At 41.1% G+C, this 22,232-nt stretch overlaps 1 protein-coding gene across 7 annotated transcripts in view; it reads left to right on the forward strand.

The window, feature by feature from the left end:
- Positions 1–21,557, forward strand: part of myo6a (myosin VIa) — a 29,351-nt gene extending 7,794 nt beyond the window's left edge. For 2 of the 7 annotated variants that reach the window (XM_088325229.1, XM_088325226.1), the window contains exons 2-36: positions 231–354; positions 1,653–1,722; positions 1,795–1,868; positions 2,309–2,438; positions 2,502–2,607; positions 2,674–2,729; positions 2,803–2,900; positions 4,057–4,221; positions 4,303–4,383; positions 4,465–4,645; positions 6,023–6,167; positions 6,250–6,407; positions 6,485–6,576; positions 7,405–7,477; positions 7,560–7,687; positions 7,775–7,870; positions 7,961–8,131; positions 8,356–8,394; positions 8,477–8,570; positions 9,447–9,577; positions 9,783–9,860; positions 9,934–10,063; positions 10,524–10,614; positions 10,838–10,988; positions 11,065–11,273; positions 11,357–11,435; positions 12,536–12,696; positions 12,821–12,859; positions 13,028–13,063; positions 14,063–14,101; positions 14,462–14,568; positions 14,635–14,766; positions 15,010–15,042; positions 17,409–17,627; positions 20,512–21,557. In XM_088325229.1, coding sequence (XP_088181355.1) covers positions 238–354; positions 1,653–1,722; positions 1,795–1,868; positions 2,309–2,438; positions 2,502–2,607; positions 2,674–2,729; positions 2,803–2,900; positions 4,057–4,221; positions 4,303–4,383; positions 4,465–4,645; positions 6,023–6,167; positions 6,250–6,407; positions 6,485–6,576; positions 7,405–7,477; positions 7,560–7,687; positions 7,775–7,870; positions 7,961–8,131; positions 8,356–8,394; positions 8,477–8,570; positions 9,447–9,577; positions 9,783–9,860; positions 9,934–10,063; positions 10,524–10,614; positions 10,838–10,988; positions 11,065–11,273; positions 11,357–11,435; positions 12,536–12,696; positions 12,821–12,859; positions 13,028–13,063; positions 14,063–14,101; positions 14,462–14,568; positions 14,635–14,766; positions 15,010–15,042; positions 17,409–17,627; positions 20,512–20,711 — 3,909 coding nt within the window. In that variant the 5' untranslated portion in view covers positions 231–237 and the 3' untranslated portion in view covers positions 20,712–21,557. The remainder of the gene's footprint in view (positions 1–230; positions 355–1,652; positions 1,723–1,794; positions 1,869–2,308; positions 2,439–2,501; positions 2,608–2,673; positions 2,730–2,802; positions 2,901–4,056; positions 4,222–4,302; positions 4,384–4,464; positions 4,646–6,022; positions 6,168–6,249; positions 6,408–6,484; positions 6,577–7,404; positions 7,478–7,559; positions 7,688–7,774; positions 7,871–7,960; positions 8,132–8,355; positions 8,395–8,476; positions 8,571–9,446; positions 9,578–9,782; positions 9,861–9,933; positions 10,064–10,523; positions 10,615–10,837; positions 10,989–11,064; positions 11,274–11,356; positions 11,436–12,535; positions 12,697–12,820; positions 12,860–13,027; positions 13,064–14,062; positions 14,102–14,461; positions 14,569–14,634; positions 14,767–15,009; positions 15,043–17,408; positions 17,628–20,511) is intronic. The other 5 variants (XM_088325227.1, XM_088325228.1, XM_088325230.1 and 2 more) reach the window with 5 other exon arrangements.
- The last annotated feature ends 675 nt before the right edge of the window (positions 21,558–22,232 follow it).

Genomic DNA, 22,232 nt, shown 5'->3' on the forward strand with positions numbered 1-22,232 from the left:
AGACTTCAGAGGAATACTGCACTTATAAATCTTGTAAAAGTGAAAGATTTGTCATGTTGTGTTAAAATTCTAATTTATTTACTGTAAAGTTTTGGTATATCAATTTTTAAGCTTTAACAGCAAATGAATATCAACTCCAATTACGTTATTAATGCTAAAAATCTGTATAGCCCTTAAAAAACCCATATCAGTCGATCCTTATTCGAATGAAGCATGTTGTTGTTTTCCAGAGTCAAGATGGAGGACGGCAAGCCTGTATGGGCGCCGCACCCCATCGACGGTTTCCAGCTGGGGACCATCGTCGACATTGGTGCCGACAGCCTCACAGTTCAGCCCCTCAAGCGAGATGCCAAGGTCAGACTTTAGTTTTAGCACTCATCAGTGATCTTTAAGACTGAACTGCACGTAGAATGTAAGATAAACTAATTTCTTGTAGTACTGCAATGATTAGTCTGACATTGTTACAACAACAGACCTTGTTTTGGCTGTAATTCTCCATGGAATCCTGTTTATGGAAGCTAATTTAACAATTTCTGTTCACTGTTGAAAGAGTTTATGGTGAGAACCCATAGAACAAACTGTAAGCACTGAAAAACACCAGCCACGAACCTAGAGAAATTTGATTGGGTAGCATTAAGGGTGGGCTGACCTCTGCACACTTAGCGCGCTCCCTTCTCTCTCTCGCCCAGCGCTCTCTGCATGGAATGTAAATACATCCGTATACTTCTTGTTTCCAGTATTTACTGACATTTTTTACAAAAGAACTCTGCTTGCACATTTAAGTCATTATTTACCAAAAAATACAGTCAAAATGAGCTTCAATGATTTTAAGTAATTGCGGATGGCAGACAGGCTCTGGCATCCTTATTATCAATGTTATCAAATCATCAAACGTCTAACAGTTAAACAAAATGCACTGAAGAATTAGCTTTTGTCTGATTTTGGCAGTTTTATTGAATTTTTTCACAAAATATATGGTCTTGTTCAACATGAATTAATAATCTTTTCATGAGTCTCATTTTGGGGGCCCACACTGGTAAGGTGTGGTTCAATGGCTAATAATCCTAAAGCTATCTGCTGATCCCTATCAATAAGCCTCCCTCAGGTCCCCTTCCTCACATGGTTAGTCTGTGCCTTGCCATGAATGCATTTTTTTTTCCATCATAATTTATTTTGTTCTTTATTCTATTTTAACCATTGCGTGTGACTGTGTATGAGGTGTTTTGGGTTGTTGGGTTGGGAGAAGAGCAGATTTTCTTGTTCTGTTGTACGCTGAATTCTTTTATACAGCATTTTTAGTGGTGATTTAAGTGCTTATCAAAGAAATTTGAGTTTTATTTGATTCGATCAGTCTTATTCCTATAAGTAGACTCATTAGTCTCATATTCTTTTAAATGCCAGTTCAGTGGGTTGTCAGTGAAAGTGCAGATTTGTCTTTGCAAGAAATGGGCGGCTGCTTTTGTTTTTTGCCTTGCCCCTAATCTGTCATTGTTCACTTTATATCTGGAATGAGGCCCAGCAAAAGAAAAGTATTTTGTTTCTGGGTGGGGCTGTTTATAATTATTTGTCCCTCAGCAACTCTGGCCACGCCCAGGCAGCTCACGGCTGTCAAAATGTCCCCGAGCATTTATAATGATTTGATGTCTGTGCAGACGTTCGTGGCTGCTGTCAATCAAGTGTTCCCTGCTGAGGATGACGTCGACAAACACGTGGAGGACAACTGTGAGTTTTCCCCCGATTACTCGGCGGATTCTCAATGTTGTGATAAAGCTGTGAAGTAATGCTCTTGTTCAGGTTCTTTGATGTACCTCAATGAAGCCACGCTGCTCAACAACGTCCGAGTCAGATACAGCAAAGACAAAATCTACGTGAGTTTCCCATTTTATGCTAAACCTTTTCAAGAGAAAAGAAGTGATGAGGATTTTACAGAGAGACCAGTAACGTGCAGGCCTCAATCTTTGTAAGAATCAAGAATATAGTTTCTTCTTACCGCGTCATAACTTTGAGCCATACTACTTGTGACATAAAACAATTGTTCCTTCGCTCCAACAATTGCTTCCTGCTGGTCTGTAATTCTGAGGAGGTGTTGCTAAGGAGAATCCAGGACTTATGTCCGTGAAAGGAGACTTAATCCTACCCCTCCCCCTGAGTTTTTTTAAGGGATAGTACAGTCTTTGCGTCCTTGTCAATGGGCATTGCTAGAGTAAGTTGCAAAATGGAAGGAAAGGGAGGGTAGTCTAATTGAGCCTTACTGTGAGACTACTTGAAACATCATCACTCAAAATGTTTGCACTCTGCTCACCTTCAGACATTTGTGGCCAACATCTTGATCGCCGTCAATCCATACTACGACATCCCGAAGCTTTACTCTCCGCAGACCATCGAGCAGTATCGCGGACGCTCCCTAGGGACGCTCCCGCCGCATGTCTACGCCATCGGTGAGGGATGCCGTTAGCCGCACTGCCACGCTCAACGCTAACATAGGTGCGCTCGATATGCAGCCGACAAGGCCTACAGGGAAATGAAGGTCTTGAAGCTGAGTCAGTCCATCATCGTATCAGGAGAATCTGGTGCCGGGAAGACTGAAAATACCAAGTTTGTGCTCAGGTAACTTACAAAGTGTGTCACAGCTAAGACCTTAAATCAATGATGACTGTCGCATTCCCATGGCAGGTACCTGACGTCATCGTATGGAACGGGCCAGGACATCGACGAAAGGATTGTGGAGGGTGTGCCAATCAGCTCCTGCTTTCATCAGCATTCTTTTTCTAACTATCTTTGATGCTGTTTTTTTCCGAGCAGCAAACCCTCTGTTGGAAGCCTTCGGAAACGCCAAAACCGTGCGCAATAACAACAGCAGTCGCTTTGGGAAGTTTGTGGAGATACACTTCAATGAAAAGGTGTGACATCACAATTTGAATTAATACATCAATAATTATTTATAGTTATGAATATTTTTTGTCAGTCAAATCAAACATTTAACGCAAACGAAAATATTATATAGCAAGCCAAATCCCAACTACTAGACTACAAGGTGATGTAGATGAAATACAAAAAAAGGGCATTGGGCTATAGCTTATTATCACACTCCTTTAATTCATGGTGCTAGAGTCAAATGTTAGAAAATGGAGTACAGATGCTGCCCTACTTACGGACGAGATGGGTTCCGGACAATCGTTTGTAAGTTGAATTTGTTCGTAAGTTGCTTCAGTGCTATATTTTGTATGTTTAATGTTTATATAAGTATGTTTAGGGCTTGTATAAGTAGCCTTAGTTGTTTTGTACTAAAAAATAAACATTTCATAAAATAATATGCTCTATAAAGATAAATAAAGTGAAGTTTATCTTACTTGTGGAAGTTGAGCTTTAAGAGTTGGGCAACTTCCTCCTCCGTGGTAGAAAGTGGCCGAAAAAAAAGCGATCCAACCATTTTCTCAACCGCATCAAGCTTCCTTATTCCACTTTCATTTCAAAAGAAACGGCTCGCCTCTTTACACCTTACACCAACCATTTTGAATGAATGCACGAGCTATTAAACAATAAAAATGTCTAGGTTCTTAGCGCGCTAGGGATACAGTACTCGGAAAAATCTCTTTTTGCATATTCCTATTGTATTATGGTTATTGCTCTCAGCTGGTTACCTATATTTAAAAATATTTTTATATGCCATTAAATTTCATACCTCCGTGTTTGATCTTGTGTAACTGTGAGAGGGAGACAAGTTGTTTATTGGTTTATATGGGACACAGACTCTGGCATTATTCTTATCTCATACATTTTATCAAATCATCTAACATCCCACAGTGAAATAATATGCGCTGAAAATGTGATTTTGTCTGGACTACGGGTTTGGCGGTCTTGCTGAAATTTGTCTTAAAATATATGGTATGGCTTTCTTAAAATGAAAATATATATATTTTTGCGATTATGGCTCTTTGGGTCAAAAAAGGTTCCAGACCCCTGTTATATGCAATATGTGACCTTAATGTGTGCCGATAATTTGCATACAGTATATCAAGCATTGATACAGCTGTGATTTGTTATGTATTTATTTAGAATGCGGTGGTGGGAGGCTTTGTGTCACACTACCTTCTGGAGAAGTCTCGCATCTGCCGTCAGAGTGGTGAGGAGAGAAACTATCACATCTTTTACCGTCTTTGTGCCGGAGCACCTGAGGATATTCGACTCAAGTTTCACCTCAGCTCGCCGGATACGTTCAGGGTAGGACAGTAGTCTCCATGCTCCGACATTGGGAGTTGGTTCTGCGTCCTAATTCTTATGCACTCTGTGTACATGTTCTAGTACTTGAACAGAGGATGCACTCGTTTCTTTGCAACCAAGGAGACGGACAAGCAGGTCTTGGATAATCGAAAGAGTTCAGAGGTAGCATTCATTTTGTAACTTTTTTATGATTATTATCACTCTGGGAGACAAAATGTAACTATTTTTATATATAAATGATAGCACGTAAAGGCTGGACCGCTGAAGGACCCCCTCCTGGATGACCACGGCGACTATCAGCGGATGCTGGTGGCCATGAAGAAGATCGGACTTGATGATGTGGAGAAGCTGGACTTATTCCGCATGGTGGCCGGTGTGCTGCACCTTGGCAACATTGACTTTGAGGAGGCGGGGAGCACCTCAGGTAAAAGGGAGGGGCTACATTAGACAGGTGCCATCAGCTGATCTAGCTTTAGCATTTTAGAGACTTAAATTTGCATAAATTCCAGACTACGAGCTGCTACTTTTTTTCCGTGGAATATAAACGCTGCTGCTTAAAATATGGTCAAGCTTTTTTTTTTTTTTTTTTTTTTGATGCGCACTGTCAAAAGGGTGCTGGGGGTAGAGGTAAGATCTTAGGGTGAGGCCCGAACCCGGCTTGAAATTCAGGTCGGGTCTTAAATAGCTGGCAACTGGTTTAGAAATGGTTTGGACTATAAATACAAATCCTCACCTATAATATCTTTGTGAAAACGTAAGAAAACGGCATCATACGAATACATATACAAATCACATTTGGAAATGACGTTTAGAAACATTTATTTGGGAGAAATTTTTCTATGTTTTTGCCTTCATCATGGTTTTGCTCAGTGTGTGACTAGGGTTGTGAGGGGGTTCACATCGCTGTGGTCTATAAATGAAACTAGCGAATTATCTTGTTGGTTCAAGGATAGCCAGCCACGCCTTCCATGCAAATTCCAACTTTGTTAAGTCCAAAATGGTGTGCTCCCAAAGTTTAAGACTGGAGTGCGCGTGGATAGCGTACATGGCGTCTCGTTGAGAGAGCAAAGTACCATCGGTTTCTAACCGAACTGATAGTCAATCCTAAAACTACATGAGTTGTAACACTGCTTCCTGCTTTCTTGATGCCTTTTTTGTGGGGAGGGAAAATAAATCTAACAAGTATATATAATACATATATTAATAATAATAATACATATATACATATATATAATACAAGTATATATAATACATAACAGGAGCAAAACCAGAGGTTTGACAGTAGGTACAAGGATCGAATACAGGCGAATGACAAGAAGACACATTTGTGTGATGCAGCCCTTATTCTCGTTTTCTTTTTGCGCAAGAGTACATATGTTCCATCGCCATCTTGAAATCTCACATGACCTAGGCAAATTTGGGGGGAGAGGAAAACTGCGCAGCTGAAAACCTCACTCTCCATCACTCCCTCCCGGGCTCTTTGAACTCAGTTGGGTATTGTAAACATATACTTAATAGAGACAACATTTAACCTTCTACTTTTTTAAGGAAAACTCAAATAATGCAAACCACCTTTTAAGCCTGCGGCCTCAAATCCAGTGCAGCCCGTGCATAGACAAAATTGTGATTGGTTATTTTATTTGCGCATGTAGCTTTTAATCAGATGTGCTATGTAGTCCAGAATTTACAGTAGTTTATGTACATCTTAATTGACTACATAGAAACATTGTCCGGAGGAGGGGATTTGTGTTTTAGATGTGTTACGGGTTCTACAAATGTCTCTCCATCTGTTCTTTGTAAGGCGGCTGCAGCATCAAGAAGCAGTCCAGCCAAACGCTGCAAAACTGCGCCGAGCTTCTGGGTCTGGACCAGCTGGACCTTCAAGGAAGCCTCACCTCCAGGGTCATGCTCACCTCAGCAGGTGGCATCAAAGGAACCATCATCAAGTACGCTACCTCTGTTCCATTAGTGCTTGTGCTTGTTAAATGGCTAAATAGATACTGATTGCTGGTTGTGTGCCTGCTTTAGGGTTCCTCTGAAAGTGGAACAGGCCAACAACGCTCGCGATGCTTTGGCCAAGGCGGTCTACAGCCGGCTCTTCGACCACGTGGTCACTAGGGTAAACCAGTGCTTCCCGTTTCAGTCGTCCGCTAACTTTATCGGCGTCTTGGACATTGCCGGCTTTGGTGCGTAAGTACGTTTTCCGCTTCCCACAGACACATAGGCTTGTCATTAACCTTTCCTGTTTTCTTTTCCAATGCAGAATACTTTGAACACAACAGTTTTGAGCAGTTCTGCATCAACTACTGCAACGAGAAACTGCAGCAGTTCTTTAATGAGCGCATCCTCAAAGAGGTCAGAATGCTTTTAACCTTAAAACACAGACATGTGAACACAGTTGTCCAAGTCAAATACACGGGGCCCACCAATAATGTTACAAGTGGAGTGCCAGGCCGCTTCAATGTTCTACAGAAATATTGCAGGTATTGAACAAATAACAATGAATAGTAGTTAATTATTGTTATTTAACGTGAGCTCTTTTTATTTACTCTTTATGTGTTTATCTATTTGGCTTTTAAATGTCACACTTACTTTAATCTTCGTACGTAATTAGATACCCAAAGATCGTTATTTTGAAATATAACACATATAACATTCAGACTCATAACTTTGTGCCTCGCGTACTGTGTTCTCATAACACTGCAGACCTGTTTTAATAATATTTAACTAACATCCCCTAACACATTTGTGAACGCAACAGGTCATTATTGACTTCAAGACTTAACTGAATGGATGGAAGAAAAGCAAATGCAAATTGAAGATTAAATTTGCAAGTCCAATGCCAAATGGACTTATGTTTAGATATCCTTGACGTTCCATTTCATGCAACCCACATTTTAAAAAAAATCAATGTGATTGTTGTGTAAGTAAAGGCTTGTTCAAGTCTACATCAGGGCACTTTTTAATTTAAACACAAACACATTTAATTTGTAACATGAAGAGTTGCAACATCACTGGAGTTTAAAATCCTTTTAAAAATACTTATTTGAAGTGTTTGTTGCTTCGGCTCCATGTCCAAGTTGATGCTAAGTTAGCTAAGATCCGTCCAGATTGTAATTACTGACCTCAGCGTCTTTCAGCCGAGGTTTTCACAAGATGACTAAATCCAGTGTTGATCCGCAGGAGCAAGAACTGTATCAAAAAGAGGGCCTGGGAGTCAATGAGGTTCACTATGTGGACAACCAGGACTGCATTGGTACGAAACCACATCAAGAGGATTCATGGCTAAAGACTCCTGACCTGGTCTGTAACTCAAATTATGCCCGTCTATTTTGCAGACCTGGTGGAGGCCAAGATGCTAGGAATCCTGGACATCCTCGATGAGGAAAATCGTCTACCGCAGCCCAGCGACCAGCACTTCACAGACACTGTGCACAACAAACACAAGAATCACTTCCGCTTAACTGTAAGACAATTGTTTTTGCGGGATCCCACTAAACCTCTTCAAAAATCAATGGTATTTCATTTGTATACTTTTGCATGCATTTGTCAGGTTCCAAGGAAATCCAAGTTAGCAGTTCATAGAAACGTGAGGGATGACGAAGGATTTATCATCAGACACTTTGCGGGAGCTGTTTGCTACGAGACGGTGCGTTGTAATTTGTGGCCATCATCAACATAAGAATCCCTCAGAATCAGATGTCTTTCACAAATAACACATTGCGGTGTTGGTCCTCAGAGCAAGTTTGTGGAAAAGAATAACGATGCCCTGCACACGTCGCTAGAATGTCTGCTAAGCGAGTCCAGCGACCGGTTCATCCGAGAACTCTTTGATAATGCCAACAACGCTAATGACGGCAAGCAGAGGGCAGGAAAACTCGGATTCATCAGTGTCGGAAACAAATTTAAGGTTAGCCACTTTATGTGTGTTATTGTGGTTAAGGAGAGGCTGAGCCATTTATTTGTGGTTAAGAGGCTGAGTCATTTTATCTGGAGAAATAATCTGCTCTATTACTCATCAAGTTAAATTCCATGATAGGTCACTAAGAACTTTAAGTGTTCAATTAAGATACTGTAACAAGTGTAACCTTTTGATTTTTGACACCGCTCAAATTTTGTTTCTTCTTCACACAGACTCAGTTGAATATTCTGCTGGAAAAGCTGCGCAGTACAGTCAGTATTACCCTTGACCTTTATCTTTAACTACACTCTAAGCTCCTCGTGACCTTATGTGATTGTTGTTGTTGCTGCTCAGGGTTCCAGTTTCATCCGCTGCATTAAACCCAACTTAAAGATGATCAGCCACCAGTTTGAAGGCGCGCAGATCCTCTCCCAGTTGCAGTGCTCAGGTCAGCCAAGCATCACAATTTAAAGTGGCCTGTTTTGTACTCTCATTCCTCTCATATTGAGTATGAATAACCAATTATGTCACAGTATAAAACAAAAAAAAACATGAAATCATTCACTACCGATGACGGCTAAGGGCGTTGAAAATTAGTTCTGAATTAAGTGCCACTGACGTTTTTGACGTTAATTCTCTTTTTTCCATTTAGGTAGGTTGAATAAAGTCTCTGTCGCAATATCCGATGTGTTCATCACATTTGTGCTTACATTAATGAGAAGATTGTGATGAACATATGGGAAGGTGCCATTGAAGCCTTTATTCAACTTATTTAAAATAATTTGAAATAGAACAAATGGATATCTGTGTTTGTTCAAAATGGCAAATATGAATAAATTTACTATATTTTAATATAGCCCGCACACAAGCATAACACGCATCTTTTAAAAATCAGTAAGATTTCGTTTCACTTTTTCTAGGCTTTAACTAGCATAGTAAGTGACAAACGCAGAGGTGAGGCAACCTAGTGTCAAAAACTGCATCTATACATAATTTTGAAAAAAGAAATGAATTTGCATGTAGCTCAAATTGAGAATTCAAAATGTGGAATATACACCCGTGCTCGTCACCCTCGCTGATGAGAAAAGCCAATAATGATCGTCAAGTCACATTTAATCGTATAGCCTTTGATCACAAAAATGTCTCAAAGAACTGCACAGGATTACAATTACACCATCGCCTTATCTTAAACCAACATGCGAGCAAGGAAAAACTCCAAAACTCTGCGTGAGGAAAGAAACCTTGAGAAGGGGCCTCACAAGTGGTAATCCCAATTGTCGTTTTGCATGGAATTGTGACCGTCTCAATGATCTTTGTTGACCAGGCATGGTGTCCGTGCTGGACCTGATGCAAGGCGGCTTCCCCTCCAGAGCGCCTTTCCACGAATTGTACAACATGTACAAGAAGTACATGCCCCCTAAACTGGCACGCCTCGATCCACGACTTTTCTGCAAGGTATGTCAGAATTATCCAGCCACAAATTGGTCCAGATAACAAAGACCTGAGGGTATCTCAAGAAGTTGTCATAGCTGACCTCAGATGGTACTTCCAGCTCAATATTCTTTTTGACAAATATTATTTGCTCTCTAGTCCAACTGGAGTTGCCACAGACATTCATTTCTGTAAAATACAAGGTTTTGAAGCTACCTCTGTGTTTCAGGCCTTGTTCAAAGCTTTGGGACTGAATGATAAGGACTACAAATTCGGTTTGACTCGGGTATTTTTCCGACCTGGGAAGGTAAGTGCTGCAATTATCCACTAAGATAAAACCTTTTTGCGCTGATATTTTCTCATGTTTTTTGTTACCTCAGTTTGCCGAGTTTGACCAGATCATGAAGTCGGACCCAGATCACCTAGCAGAACTGGTGCAGCGTGTCAACACCTGGATCATCCACAGCCGTTGGAAGAAGGTGCAGTGGTGTGCACTGTCAGTCATCAAACGTAAGTATGCATTTGTGTTGTGCTCAAGTGGTCGGAGCATTTTCTGTTGACCTGGCAAAAAAATCGAATTTGATTGCAATAATTTAAAATGTTTCTATTGTTTCCTGTTCACGGCTTCCCTCTTGCAATCCCCTGAATCTTTGCCTCCTTGGATTCCTCGTCAGCATTCTTTTTCTTATCTCCAGCTTCCTCTACATTGTTTTTATCCTTCTCCCCTTCTTTTTTGCCCTTCCAATCGACTTCCTCATCCTGGACCATGTTGACCTCATCAGACCTTTCCTCCTCCACTCCCGTGTTTTGGCTTCCTTTTCGTCCTCCCTGTTCTCTCCTTCCAGAGTTTTGATATGACCAATTAAAAAATCTAGTAATGCAACCTTCTCTTGTTTGATCTCTTCAACCTGGAGTTGGTAGCATGAGAACGTGTAAGTGTTGAAGTATGTTGTTGTGCATCTGTGTGCAGTGAAGAACAAGATCTTGTACCGGCGGAGCGCGTGCATAGTCATGCAGAAGACTGTGCGCATGTGGCTCTGCATGAAGAAGCACAAACCTCGGTGGGTTGCTGATGCCGCTTTGTTCCTTCTTGTCCAAGTTGTCAGAACTGCCTCTTCTTTTTCCATTCTTTCCAAGATTTTCAATCTTCTTTTACGTTATCCTTAAATGGTTCTACCCTTTTTTTTTCTCCGCCATCCTCTTTCATGACGTGCGCCAATTGGCGCAGGCACCTGTAACCGCAATTATCTTGTGTGTAAACTGCGCGTAACATGCTTTCCTCAGAATCGATGGCCTGGTAAAGGTGCGACACCTGAAGAAGAGGATGGAGAGCTTCACCGAGGTGGTGGCAGGACTAAAAGAGGGTAAAGAGGAGATGAGTGCACAGGTGGAGAAGCTGGATACCGATATATCCGCCCTCATGGTCAAAATTAAGGTGGGTTGGAGAAATCTCTACCGGTTGCTGGATCGGACCCTGTTGTCATCGCTGCCGTTTTTCCCCATTCCGCCAGGCTACGGAGATGAGGCGCATGGACATTGACCACGAGTATCGAGCTCTTGTGGCGCGCTCGGAGCAGCTGCTAACGGCCATGCAAAACAAGAAGAAGGAAGAGGAAGAACGTGAGCGTCTGCGTCTCATCCAGGAGGAGATGGAGAAGGAAAGGAAGAGAAGAGAGGAGGAAGAGCGCCGCCGCCTAGAGGAAGAAGAAGAGAGACGCGCGTAAGGCTCAATCCACATTAACTCCCTAAAACACAATCTCAGACACTCAGACATTATTTTTTGGGTTGTTTTTTTTTTAACAGAAAAGCTGAGATGGAGATGAAGAGAAAACAGGAAGAGGAGGAGAGAAAGAGAAGAGAGGAGGAGCAGAAGATCCTGCAGGTTTGTGTTCAAATACCTCCCAGCGGCAGAACTAATAATCTGGGGCTCACAAAGAACTGTGTTTTCAGACCATGTAAAACAAAAAAATGAAAAATTTAAAGATTAGATCCTCTTTAATCACACACAAGGTCCATTATTTAGCAGTCTGCGGTTTCAGCGTAGTTTGCTTTTTTGAAACAAAAACTACTGAAAGCAATTGTTTTGCAAAGAGATATTTTATGGCAATAGTTCTTTTTATGTTAATGATTTTGCCCAGTAATGACCCAAACGTTTTAACAGTGTTTTTCTTATTTAAAATAGTAGAATATAAACTAAAACTGTAAAAAAAAATAGACCAAAATAAAGCCCTATCAAAACAATCACTAAAAAAAGAAATTCTCATGTTTTCACACCTTTATAGAAATATAACTTCTATTAAGTTTTAGAAAATGTGAATGTGCGTAAGTTTGTGCAGGTTTCTATCATAAAAAAGGTACCACACAAACTTGTATAAAGTGCAACCCCAATTTTTTATTAAAAATCGGTCTAACATTATGTTTCACTTTTTTCAGCTCAAACTAAGCATTGTGACATTGAAAACTTGCCATAATTAGAATATTTGACAACGAAAACTAAGAACACGATACCAACATAAAAGTTTTTTTTTTTTTAAACATCTGATTCATCATAAGATACACCAGAGTTTTTCAGTTCTGTTTTAGGTTTAAAAAAAATCTTACACGAATAAATCTGAAACGCAATTTTTTTTTTTTTTTCGAAATGTAAACTTTTTGACACCATTTTTAAAAAATGAGATGTCAAAGACTCATCAGTCCCAACATGTACATTATATTTCTCAAGACCCGACATGCTTATTATTCTTTAGAGGAGTAACTATTAGAAAAACAAACTTGTATTCAAAGCACAAAAATACTGCCCTCTGAAGACATTTTTTCCAGGTTGAAAGTTATGTCCAGGTGAAAAACGAAGTAGTGGCTGGGGATAGGGAAGTTTAACATGCCCTGGTGAGGCTGCTGCCCCCTCGACCTACCCCGGATAAGCGGAAGATAATGGGTGCATGTTTTGATTTTGCTCCCAAGTTGTGACTTTTGTTCATATAGTTGGAAATGGAAAAGCAACTGGAGGCGGACCGAGAAGAGGAAATTTCACGCCAGGCAGTTCAGGAGCAGGAGCGGCGAGACCGGGAGTTGGCGCTGAGGATCGCCCGCAGCGAGTCCGAACTCATCCCAGACGAATCGCAGAACGATGCCGCTCTCCGCAGGTAAAAGCTCCGTCAGAGCACCGTGTGTCAGCTTCAAGCTGATACCATACCGAACACCATCAACGGGTTGACGGGAACGAGCTTAGAAGTCATTTTTAACGTTTGGTTGTTCTCCTCCCGGCAGTGCCGAGTCGTCGCTTCCGTCATCTCCCGAACGAGCAGCGTAAGAACTCTGAACTCCCATTACGACTCCTCCGACCCTCTAACTTCTGACCTCTAAACCCCTTGCATGCCGTGGAGTCAGACAGGAAGTGTTTTCTGATTGGACCTGCGGGCCACACCTTTAATTCAGTTGTGTTTTTGTAACAGTCGTCTGGTTTTGTGTTTTCAGCGGTTCCACTGCTCCCAAAGCGTTGAATTTGAGCATGTAGGTAACAGCAAACAAAAGGCAAACAAAGGAACGGATGCTACTGAGCGCCGTTGTGCATCATAAATTGTTTTAGTTGCGTCCAGTGGTACCTCTTCACACGAGCTTAATTTATTACAGGATCATGCTCGTTGCTTGAATTGCTCATGTAACCAGGAAATTTTCCCTTTATGAGATAATAAAAACTAATTGGCCCTTTCCCAACCTCCCAAAAGTCTCAAAGTAAACACAGCATAGCTATAAAATATCTTCCGTATCACTAAAAACACATTCAAATAGTGATTACCATAAAAAATACATTAATTAGATAAATATGATTCTAAAAAGGAAATAAAATGCCAGTCTATTATGAGCACTCACCAGTCGCTGTAACAAAGGTTTGTGTGTGTTGCTGAGGAAGTAGTGAGGTTGGGTCTGGTGGGGGATTTGCAAGAAAGAGTGACGAAGATCAAATACTCGAATAAAACATGTTTGTGTTCCCCTTATTTCATAGTTTTTGCTCATTTCAAATCGTGTACACCGTACAACAATTATTTTACGGGAAACATTAAAAAAAGACCAATCTCATCTAGATTCTACATAGTCTTTCTTGCTGTGAAGGAATAGTTGCCCCATTGTGTTTCCTAGGTTCATCATCGGTTAATAAGGAGGATTTGCAATTATTAACAAGGGGTGCAATTAGCGGAGGATTACAGGTACGAGATCGAGAGACTGTCGATGATCCGAAATCAATTACTGTACACTTAACATTAAAGTTACTGTAACTTTAAGTGAGCGTAAAAACAAGAAATGTTTAATGCACAATTTCAAAATGGACGTGCGGTAAACAGTCTCTTGTGATAGCCACTGGGACTGCTCGTGAACTGGATTGTATAGATAGCAAGATTTTTGTTTGAAATAAAACTCGTATACCAAAATTCTCGTATTTGAAGTGCTCGTATAAAGAGGTACCGCTGCATTTTGTTGAATGATGTTGATAATAATGATGAAACCTTGTAGGGAGGAGATGGCAAAAGAAATGAGCGAGCTCCTGGCGAGGTGCGTGTAAACGTCTCGGATTCCTTAATCCCCGAATGATCACTGGTGGTGTTGTCTTGCTTACTGATTGGCCGGCTGATTTTAAAATCAACTTTATCGCTTTTCACGTGTTGATTATTTTGTCTTCAATCACCCGGAAAATCCCTTTATTTTGAAATCCACTGAATCACTGACGGTGATGGTGAAGGTCGCCGAACAGGATGTAACTTGATTGTGTGAAATGACTTCCTTTCGCCAAGACTTGACATATTCGTTGTCCCGTTTCGCAACTAGCGCTCCAGGCTAAATACTAGTTTCTGTTTTCCCACTGATATCCCGCAACCTTTTTTTTGTGTGTGTTTTCTGTTTGGTCATCATCAGAGCTCCTCAGGTCCAGGCTAACAAAGCGGCCGGAGTCGCTAGCAGCAAATACCAACTTAGCAAATGGAAGTATGCCGAACTCAGAGACGCCATCAACACTTCCTGCGGTGAGATGAAACCTTTTGCACTTGAGCAATGTTGCGCGAGTCTTAACACGCGCTTGTGCTCCGTAGACATCGAGCTGCTGGCGGCGTGCCGGGAGGAGTTCCACCGCCGGCTGAAGGTCTACCATGCCTGGAAATCCAAAAATAAAAAAAGGAACACTGCCACAGATCAGCGGGCACCCAAATCGGTCACTGACTATGGTATGTTCGTGAAATTATCTCCTTGTTTGTTTATGCTCTTTGTATAACCACTTTTACCAGGGTCACCGAAGAAGAATCTTTGTTGTTCTCTATGAAAGGCCGTCATTGAGATGTCAAGTCCCTCTTTAATTGACAGTCACAACAAGAAATTGACGTGTCCCCTATTTTCTGTGTTTGTGTGCGTTTCATCCCCCCTACCATTAGTCCGAGGGTGTGGGTGTTTAATGCCATGTTTACTTCCAGGTGGTGCTCCATCTATGATAAAAGGCCGTAAGTGTAAGTTTGTTTTAGAATTTAGAGCATAGCATTATTACTAACCACCCCGCCACCCCTCACTGATCCCGTCCCTTCCTGGTGTCTGCTCCCACGGTGCCGCTGGGATTTTTTTTTTTTTTTTTTTTTTTTTTTAATTTAAACAACGGCTGGTCTTAGAAACGGTGAGGGTTTCCATAGCAACCTGCTTGCGCTGTGGTGTGCATGTGCGTGAACATTGAAAGCGTTTTATTCCACCAGCAGTTTCCGCCAAGCAGCGGAGTCTCATGTGCCTGATTAAATTTGGTAGTATAGGTAGTCTTATAGAATAAGTGCAATAATTTAATTTGGAGTGTATTTAGATAATATTTCACAAAGGTTTTGTAAGTTATTATGGGGTCTTTGCAGGATAGTGGGGCTTCCAAAAACCTGGCTCTCTTACTCAAGGAGATAAGACAGAAATGCAAGAGAGTGCTTATCCTGCTGGGAAACGGCACAAAGACTTTGCAAATGTCTGGTTCAGTAAGAGAGGGAATTTAAACTTGTGGGTTCCTAAGAACATTGTAACGAAGGTTTTTGATTTGACTTTCCCTTTGGAAATCTTCCTATTCCCTCTATTTTTTCCTTCTCTTTTTATGTTGAATCTCTTGCATCTTGTGTTTGTCTCCCCTTTTTCTACCAAGGCTATCAAGTCTTTTGGGTTGGGGGTTCTTACTATTTTATGAAATTTGCTGGACCTCTTTAGTACACAAAATGAATTCTAGTAACTGTTTCCACGCTACTGGAAGGAAATCCTCGCTTTACTGCTTAAAAAGGGCAGAACAAATTAAGAGTCTATTTTGTATTCAAAGTGTGAAATCGTAGTTCCTTAAAATCGGTCAAAAAGACTAAAAATACTGTCTATTTTTTGTTAACACTCTAAACTGCTTATGTTTTGATTTGTCTTACCAAGTTTCAGCTACTCCATTTTTAATTACATTAATGATTGTTCAGCTCAATGCCCCCATTAGCATCTGATTGAATGCTTTGCAGGGTAGTGCAACACTTCCTCCCGTCTTCTTTGTGTTCCGGCAGCTTTTATCTATGCGGCCTTTTTTTCAACTAACAAATAGTTTGATTGGAAAGAAACGGCAAGCAAATCATTTTAGAGCGAGTCAGCTGGTGGGTGAACGGCATTGTGGTCCATACTGTCACAGCAACTGTGTTGGGAATCCATATTGCAGGGATGCAAAATTGGGCCCTCCAAAAGGAATTTCGCTGCCAGTGACAGGGAATTACCGTGTTTTCCACATTTTAAGGAGCACCGATTATAAGGTGCACATAGTTATAACCACCGCAAGGCTTAGGGTTGCACAAAATTTCGTTTGATCTGTTGGAATATGCCACTGATCACAACTGCATAACATAAGATGCAATGGGAATGTACGATCGTAGTGTGGAGTGTGCCAGATACTGTCGACTACCCAAGTAGGGATACAAACAACATCTCAGAAGGCATAAGGTTGTATCTCATAACAATATTTTTTTTGTCAGGGTAGCAAATTGTCAATGTTGTTTTGGGCCGGGCCGCAAAAATATTGTCAGAAATGAAACCCGTCAGTTGTACTCGCAAAGTCATTACAAGATGCATGATATTCCTAACCGAATGACAGTAAGGTAATTGTGGGGAGTAACTTGGGCATTCTGAACTGAATGAGAACGGCGTTGTGGGAAGTGAATCAGTTGTCCTGAAATATATAAACGCATGGATGTATGCATTCAAAACGTTTGTCACTTTCAAAAAAAGTCAAACAACATTCACTTTAGCATATATGGTATTGGGACTTACAATAGTGTGATAATGACATAAGACCTAGTGCCTTTTCATGTGACGTTTGAATCTCTAGCAGTGGATAAAATATAGCGCTCCCACCCGTCCATATCCCTGGCGGCCCGGTGCTCTTACTTTTGCTATCTATTTAAGCACTGTTGCTACCATCAATATGCACTTGCGTTCAGTGATCAATTATTGACTGATACATGTCCGGACAAATGAGGTAACGCATTCTCAATATTGTCTGCATATAGGGCGCACCAAAATACTAGGCGCACGTTCAACTTTCTGGCCAATTTGGGGATTTTGGGCACGCCTTACAGTCCTAAAAATACAGTAGTTCATCATTTCCACTGATATTCCAGATGGTATGGTTTAAAAAACAATACCTCACCTAATAAATCAACTAAACTAAATTGTGAACCTGGCGACAACTACTGGAAACATTCTTAAATATAAATTGGCCGTGTTTAGCAAACAGAGACCCTGTGGACTGATTCCCAACACAGACAGAACGTGCTAATTTACGTTATTAACTCCAGCGTCTTATGCCTCTTCTCCGTGTGGCCGCCCCCAGCCCAGCAGAATGCGGTCCCCCCTGTGCCAGCCCGCCAGTATGACGTGTCCCTGAATCGGCAGCAGCGTTTCTTCCGCATTCCGTTCATCCGGCCGGGCGACCAGTACAAAGACCCGGAGGGCAAGAAAAAGGGCTGGTGGTACGCCCACTTCGACGGGCCTTGGATCGCCCGGCAGATGGAGCTGCACCCCGACAAGCACCCCATCCTCCTCGTGGCCGGTGAGCACGGCCTGCACCAATGGCATTTACTGACGAGCCGGTTGAAATTGATTTCAAGTATAAATCAGGGTTCGAACGGGCGCTTGAAATCCTTCAAAACGCTTGAAATTTAATGTTTTAGAAAAGTGCTTGAATTTTGGGTCAAGTGCTTGTAAATGCTTAAAATTATTTTCATGTTTCAAACAAGTCTGCTTAAAAATGACACTGACGCTGCTATCTAGTGGCTTCGCTTTGCCATTGCATTTCTTCTCTTATGATAAACAGCAGCCAATTTATTTATTGTGGCGTTGTCCTACGAGGCGTCATTGCCCCCTAGTCATGCCTAAGATTTTACAATACACATCAATTAACGGATTAATGTACTGTACGTTAAATGTTTTAGTATAGCACTTTGAGTGCTATACTAAAACATTTTGAGTTGATTTAAATACGATGTGCAGCATACGTTTTATAAACAGGGTGTCTCAAAAAAATGTACTCACTCTTTTTATCTGTTTCGCGACGTTTGCGCGTTACAGCGTTGTCTGGACAATAATGGTCATCACTTTGAACATTTGCGAACATGATTCATTGCGAGTACATTTTTTTGAGACACCCTGTAGAATAAAATGTAAATAAATGTGTTTAAAGTTCGATCGTTTATTGTTCTAAAATGTAATCATGCAGATTGAGCTAAGACTAATTGAATTTTTTATTTTTAAACCCCAAACTGAAATACTAAATTCAAAGGAAGAACTTTGCAAGTGCACTGCTCTAGATTCCACAATATGTTTTAGCTACGAGAATGGGAAAGCTTTTTGAGTCGCGGGTAGCACCCGGTTGAAGAAATATGGGCAGGGCCGGGAAAAACTAAATGGCTGATTGAGATATGTAAATTTTAGTATGTGCCGATAGTCTTAAATCTAAATGAAGAATAAAGATAACTTAAGCCAACCCATTTTTTCTCATTTGCCTTTTCCTGCACAAGTTATTTTCATTGTCTATTTGTTTATGAGGGGATTGGTTTTGAAACACCACAAATATACAAATATATTTACCAATAAAAACTTTAAAATAATAGCAAAGTAAAATCTCCCCTTTTAAGCAATACATTTGATCTTTTTAAAAACGTTGAAAGTGTTTTTTTTTTTGCATAAAATTTATTATCTTAATAACTTTTATTCATTTATTTATTTATTTTCTCAAGCAAGTGCGGTAAAATGTAGCCAGCTATTTAACTCAATGGAAAATATAGTTTGAATTGGGGTACACCAAGGAGCCTTAAGAAATCCAGGTGAGTGCAATCATATTGCCTTACACAGCCTTTCCGTGGCTTCTATATTATGTTATGAGATCGACTGAGGGAAAGCAATGAGGGGAAAGTTCATGCATCAACTCTGTGATCTTACAGTAAAATGTTATTTAGCAAGGAAAAAACTGTTCAGAAATTGGCAGTGTTAGAGGAGTAACCGAATTCATGTAACGGCATTACTTAATCAGGATACCTTACATCCATTATCTGCACCGCTTATCCTCAATAGGGTCGCGGGGGTGCTGGAGCCCGTCCCAGCGGTCTTCGGGCAGTGGGCAAGGGGACACCCTCAACTGGTTGCCAGCCAGTCGCAGGACACACAGACAGACAACTCACTCGCTCATTCACACCTTGAGAAAACTTGGACGGGCCAATTAACCTGAAATGCAGGTTTTTGGAATGTGGGAGGAAACCCACGCAAGCACAGGGAGAACATGCAAACTCCACACGGGAAGGTTCAATCTCATAATTTCAATCACTGACACAAGAGACACTAGTTGCTTGCAAATGATGTGTTCAGGGACATTTAGTAAATTTGATCTTTTTGTATTTTGCAGTTCATAGTTGTTCAAAATCCACTATCTGATCATTGCGAGAATAATTAACTTAGCCTGGTAAATCTTAATACTGTTCTTTCAAGAGGTTTGGTATCCCCGCTTCAAACAAGAAGTTACTTAAAAATTTCGATTAGCGTGTTTAAAACAATATTGGGTTCTCGATATCTTCTAAATGTGTACTAAAACCGAGCATATCTTGTCTGCCATGTAAAAGATAATGTGTTATTTTCGCTTAGTACTACGTAGTTAGAAGCAACTACTTAATCTGGGTTTCTTTTTCAAGGTGGCATTGTTAATTTATGTTAAACACCAATTGGTAATTTTATTCATAGTTTTTTTTACTTTTATTAGCATATTTGGTATCGGAGTAATCCAGTTACATCAGTATTATAATATTCGGATTACGTTACTGATTACGTTTTTCAACAGGTTACTAGTCACTGTATCAGATTTTATTTTGAAAGTAATCCTCCCATCCCCAGATATTGGAGGTATCACAAATGCCTGGAAAAAAACACCAAAGTGATAGTTCTGCTTGAAATGCATCCTTTCACAAAGTGTTTTTTTTTTTCAGGTTTTCTTGGAAATGAGTATTTTCAAGGCGCTGTTGTCGACTAGAAACATACGTTCAAGCTTTCTTTTGACCTATGACTATTTAGCTACAGAACTCTTAAGAAATGAGTCAGAATTGCAAAAAATGGCTGGCATCTTCCAAGTTGAGAAAACTGTCTGGCATTGAAATAGTTAAGAATCAATTTTGTCATATAGTTTAGTTGTCACGTTGACTGTTACAGTTTTAAGCGCAATATGTCCAGTGCCCGGTTCGAGCTCAATATCCTGGTTGTGTATAGTTCTTATTTCAGATGTTAATACTTTATACTAGAGGTGAACACATTACATGAATATTTCTTTTCTATTCATGTGTCTTTATAGTATATATTTTACTGTAATCTCATTGTAGAACCACAATAACAATGAAGGTGATTTTGATTCTGAAATGCTGATTATTTTGGGAATCGGGCATTGTCTCCTTCAGGCAAAGACGACATGGAGATGTGCGAGCTCAGTCTGGACGAGACGGGCCTGTCCCGCAAACGGGGCGCCGAGATCCTCCCCCGCCAGTTCGAAGAGATCTGGGAACGTTGCGGCGGGGTCCAGTATTTGCGCAGCGCCATCCAGAACCGCCAGGCGCGACCCACCTACGCCACCGCCATGATGCAGGCCACCTTCAAGTGACAACGGATGACCAATTGGCAGGGAAACACCTCTTTTTTTTTTTTTTTTTTCTTTCCTCTTCCTTCCTCGTTCTAATATTTTCGTCCAGCTTTCCCAGGGGTTTGACGATGAGGGCTTGAATTTGACAGGACTGATGTTCCGTCGAACGCTTCCTCCTCCTCGCTCCCAGTTTACGTGCCAGGAAACATCAGGTTCTCTCTATTCACGCGGTAATTCTCGTTTTCCGCGCGCGCGATTGATGAAGCCGAATACGGACACTTATGAAACGCGTAATGATCACGCCTGCAAATGTGAATTAATGACCAATAATGCTGACTCATTTTCTTTCCTTCCTCTTTTGTGTGTCGCCACTGCACAACTATGCATTCGCCAGCAACAGCCACGCAGGCGCCGCGCTAACATTAGCACGTCAATGCTCTCGCGCCGACAGCCCGTCATGTTCAAGTGACCGTCGCCGCGGCGAGCTGCATCAGCATCACGTTTTGCCAGCGAGCTAACTATCAAAGAGCCGTGAAACCGCTCATGTCCGGTGCAGAATGCTGTTTAATCTTAGGACCAATCAAATTTTGATAATTTTTATCAGGTGATCTCGTAAGCAGTCTATGAACTGGAAGCTAGCTACCAGACTGGATCTTTTCTTTACACTTTTTTGGTGGAATCCCAAAAAGCGTGACTTCATTGAGCTTCGCCAATAACTTTCCCGGTTTGACATGTGGCAAGTGCGTCCAAAAAATGTTCTTTACGCTTTCTGAAAATGTCAACCGTGAAAGTATCATAGCCAACGTGTTCCATTTTTGCGGATGTCACAACTCTCCTCGACACTCAATAAACAAACTTGTCACCTGACTCAATTCGTAGAACGTGTCTTTGACATTCCATGTCTCTGATGTTTTTGGAAGAAGTCCCCAAACATTAGCATATTTTCTGAATGTGTCTTCTTAGCCTTTTAACATGACTGTATGCGTCTTTATGTCCCAGACAAGCTTGAGTTTTACTTACAAGACGTAGAAAGTGTGTTTGACATTCTTTGTTCCTGACGTTTCTTTGAACAAGTCCCTGAACATTAGCATATCCTCTGAATGTGTCTTATTTTAGAGGTAAGGTTGGGCCTAAAAAGAATCCAGCCCAACCAGGGCCCGCAGGTATTTGAGTTCGACTCTCCCAGCCCGACCATTTAACGTGATCTGAGGGACAGACCCCAAAGAAAACCCTAATTTTCATATTTTATTTGTGAAGGCTGCGGGTTTCTCTCAATATTTTTTTTTAATATTATCCACCCCTTATTCTTTTTGGTTTCTTTTTCTATGTGGTGCGGGATGGATTCATTTCCCCTCTTGTGCGCCGCAGAGCACTGCAACACAGGCTGCGTTGTGCAAGAGAGCCTTCTGAATCCATTGATCTTTGTCCCCGCAAACAAAGATATAACAAACATGTGCATAATTTCAAAAAAGTCAGCGAGAGAGAAGCCCGGATCGAACCCGAACATACTGATTGACATTTTAGGCCCTACCTAAAATTTGG

Source organism: Urocampus carinirostris, chromosome 20, assembly GCF_059441175.1.
Source record: "Urocampus carinirostris isolate Australia breed hairy pipefish chromosome 20, RoL_Ucar_1.0, whole genome shotgun sequence".
Taxonomy (NCBI): Eukaryota; Metazoa; Chordata; class Actinopteri; order Syngnathiformes; family Syngnathidae; genus Urocampus; species Urocampus carinirostris.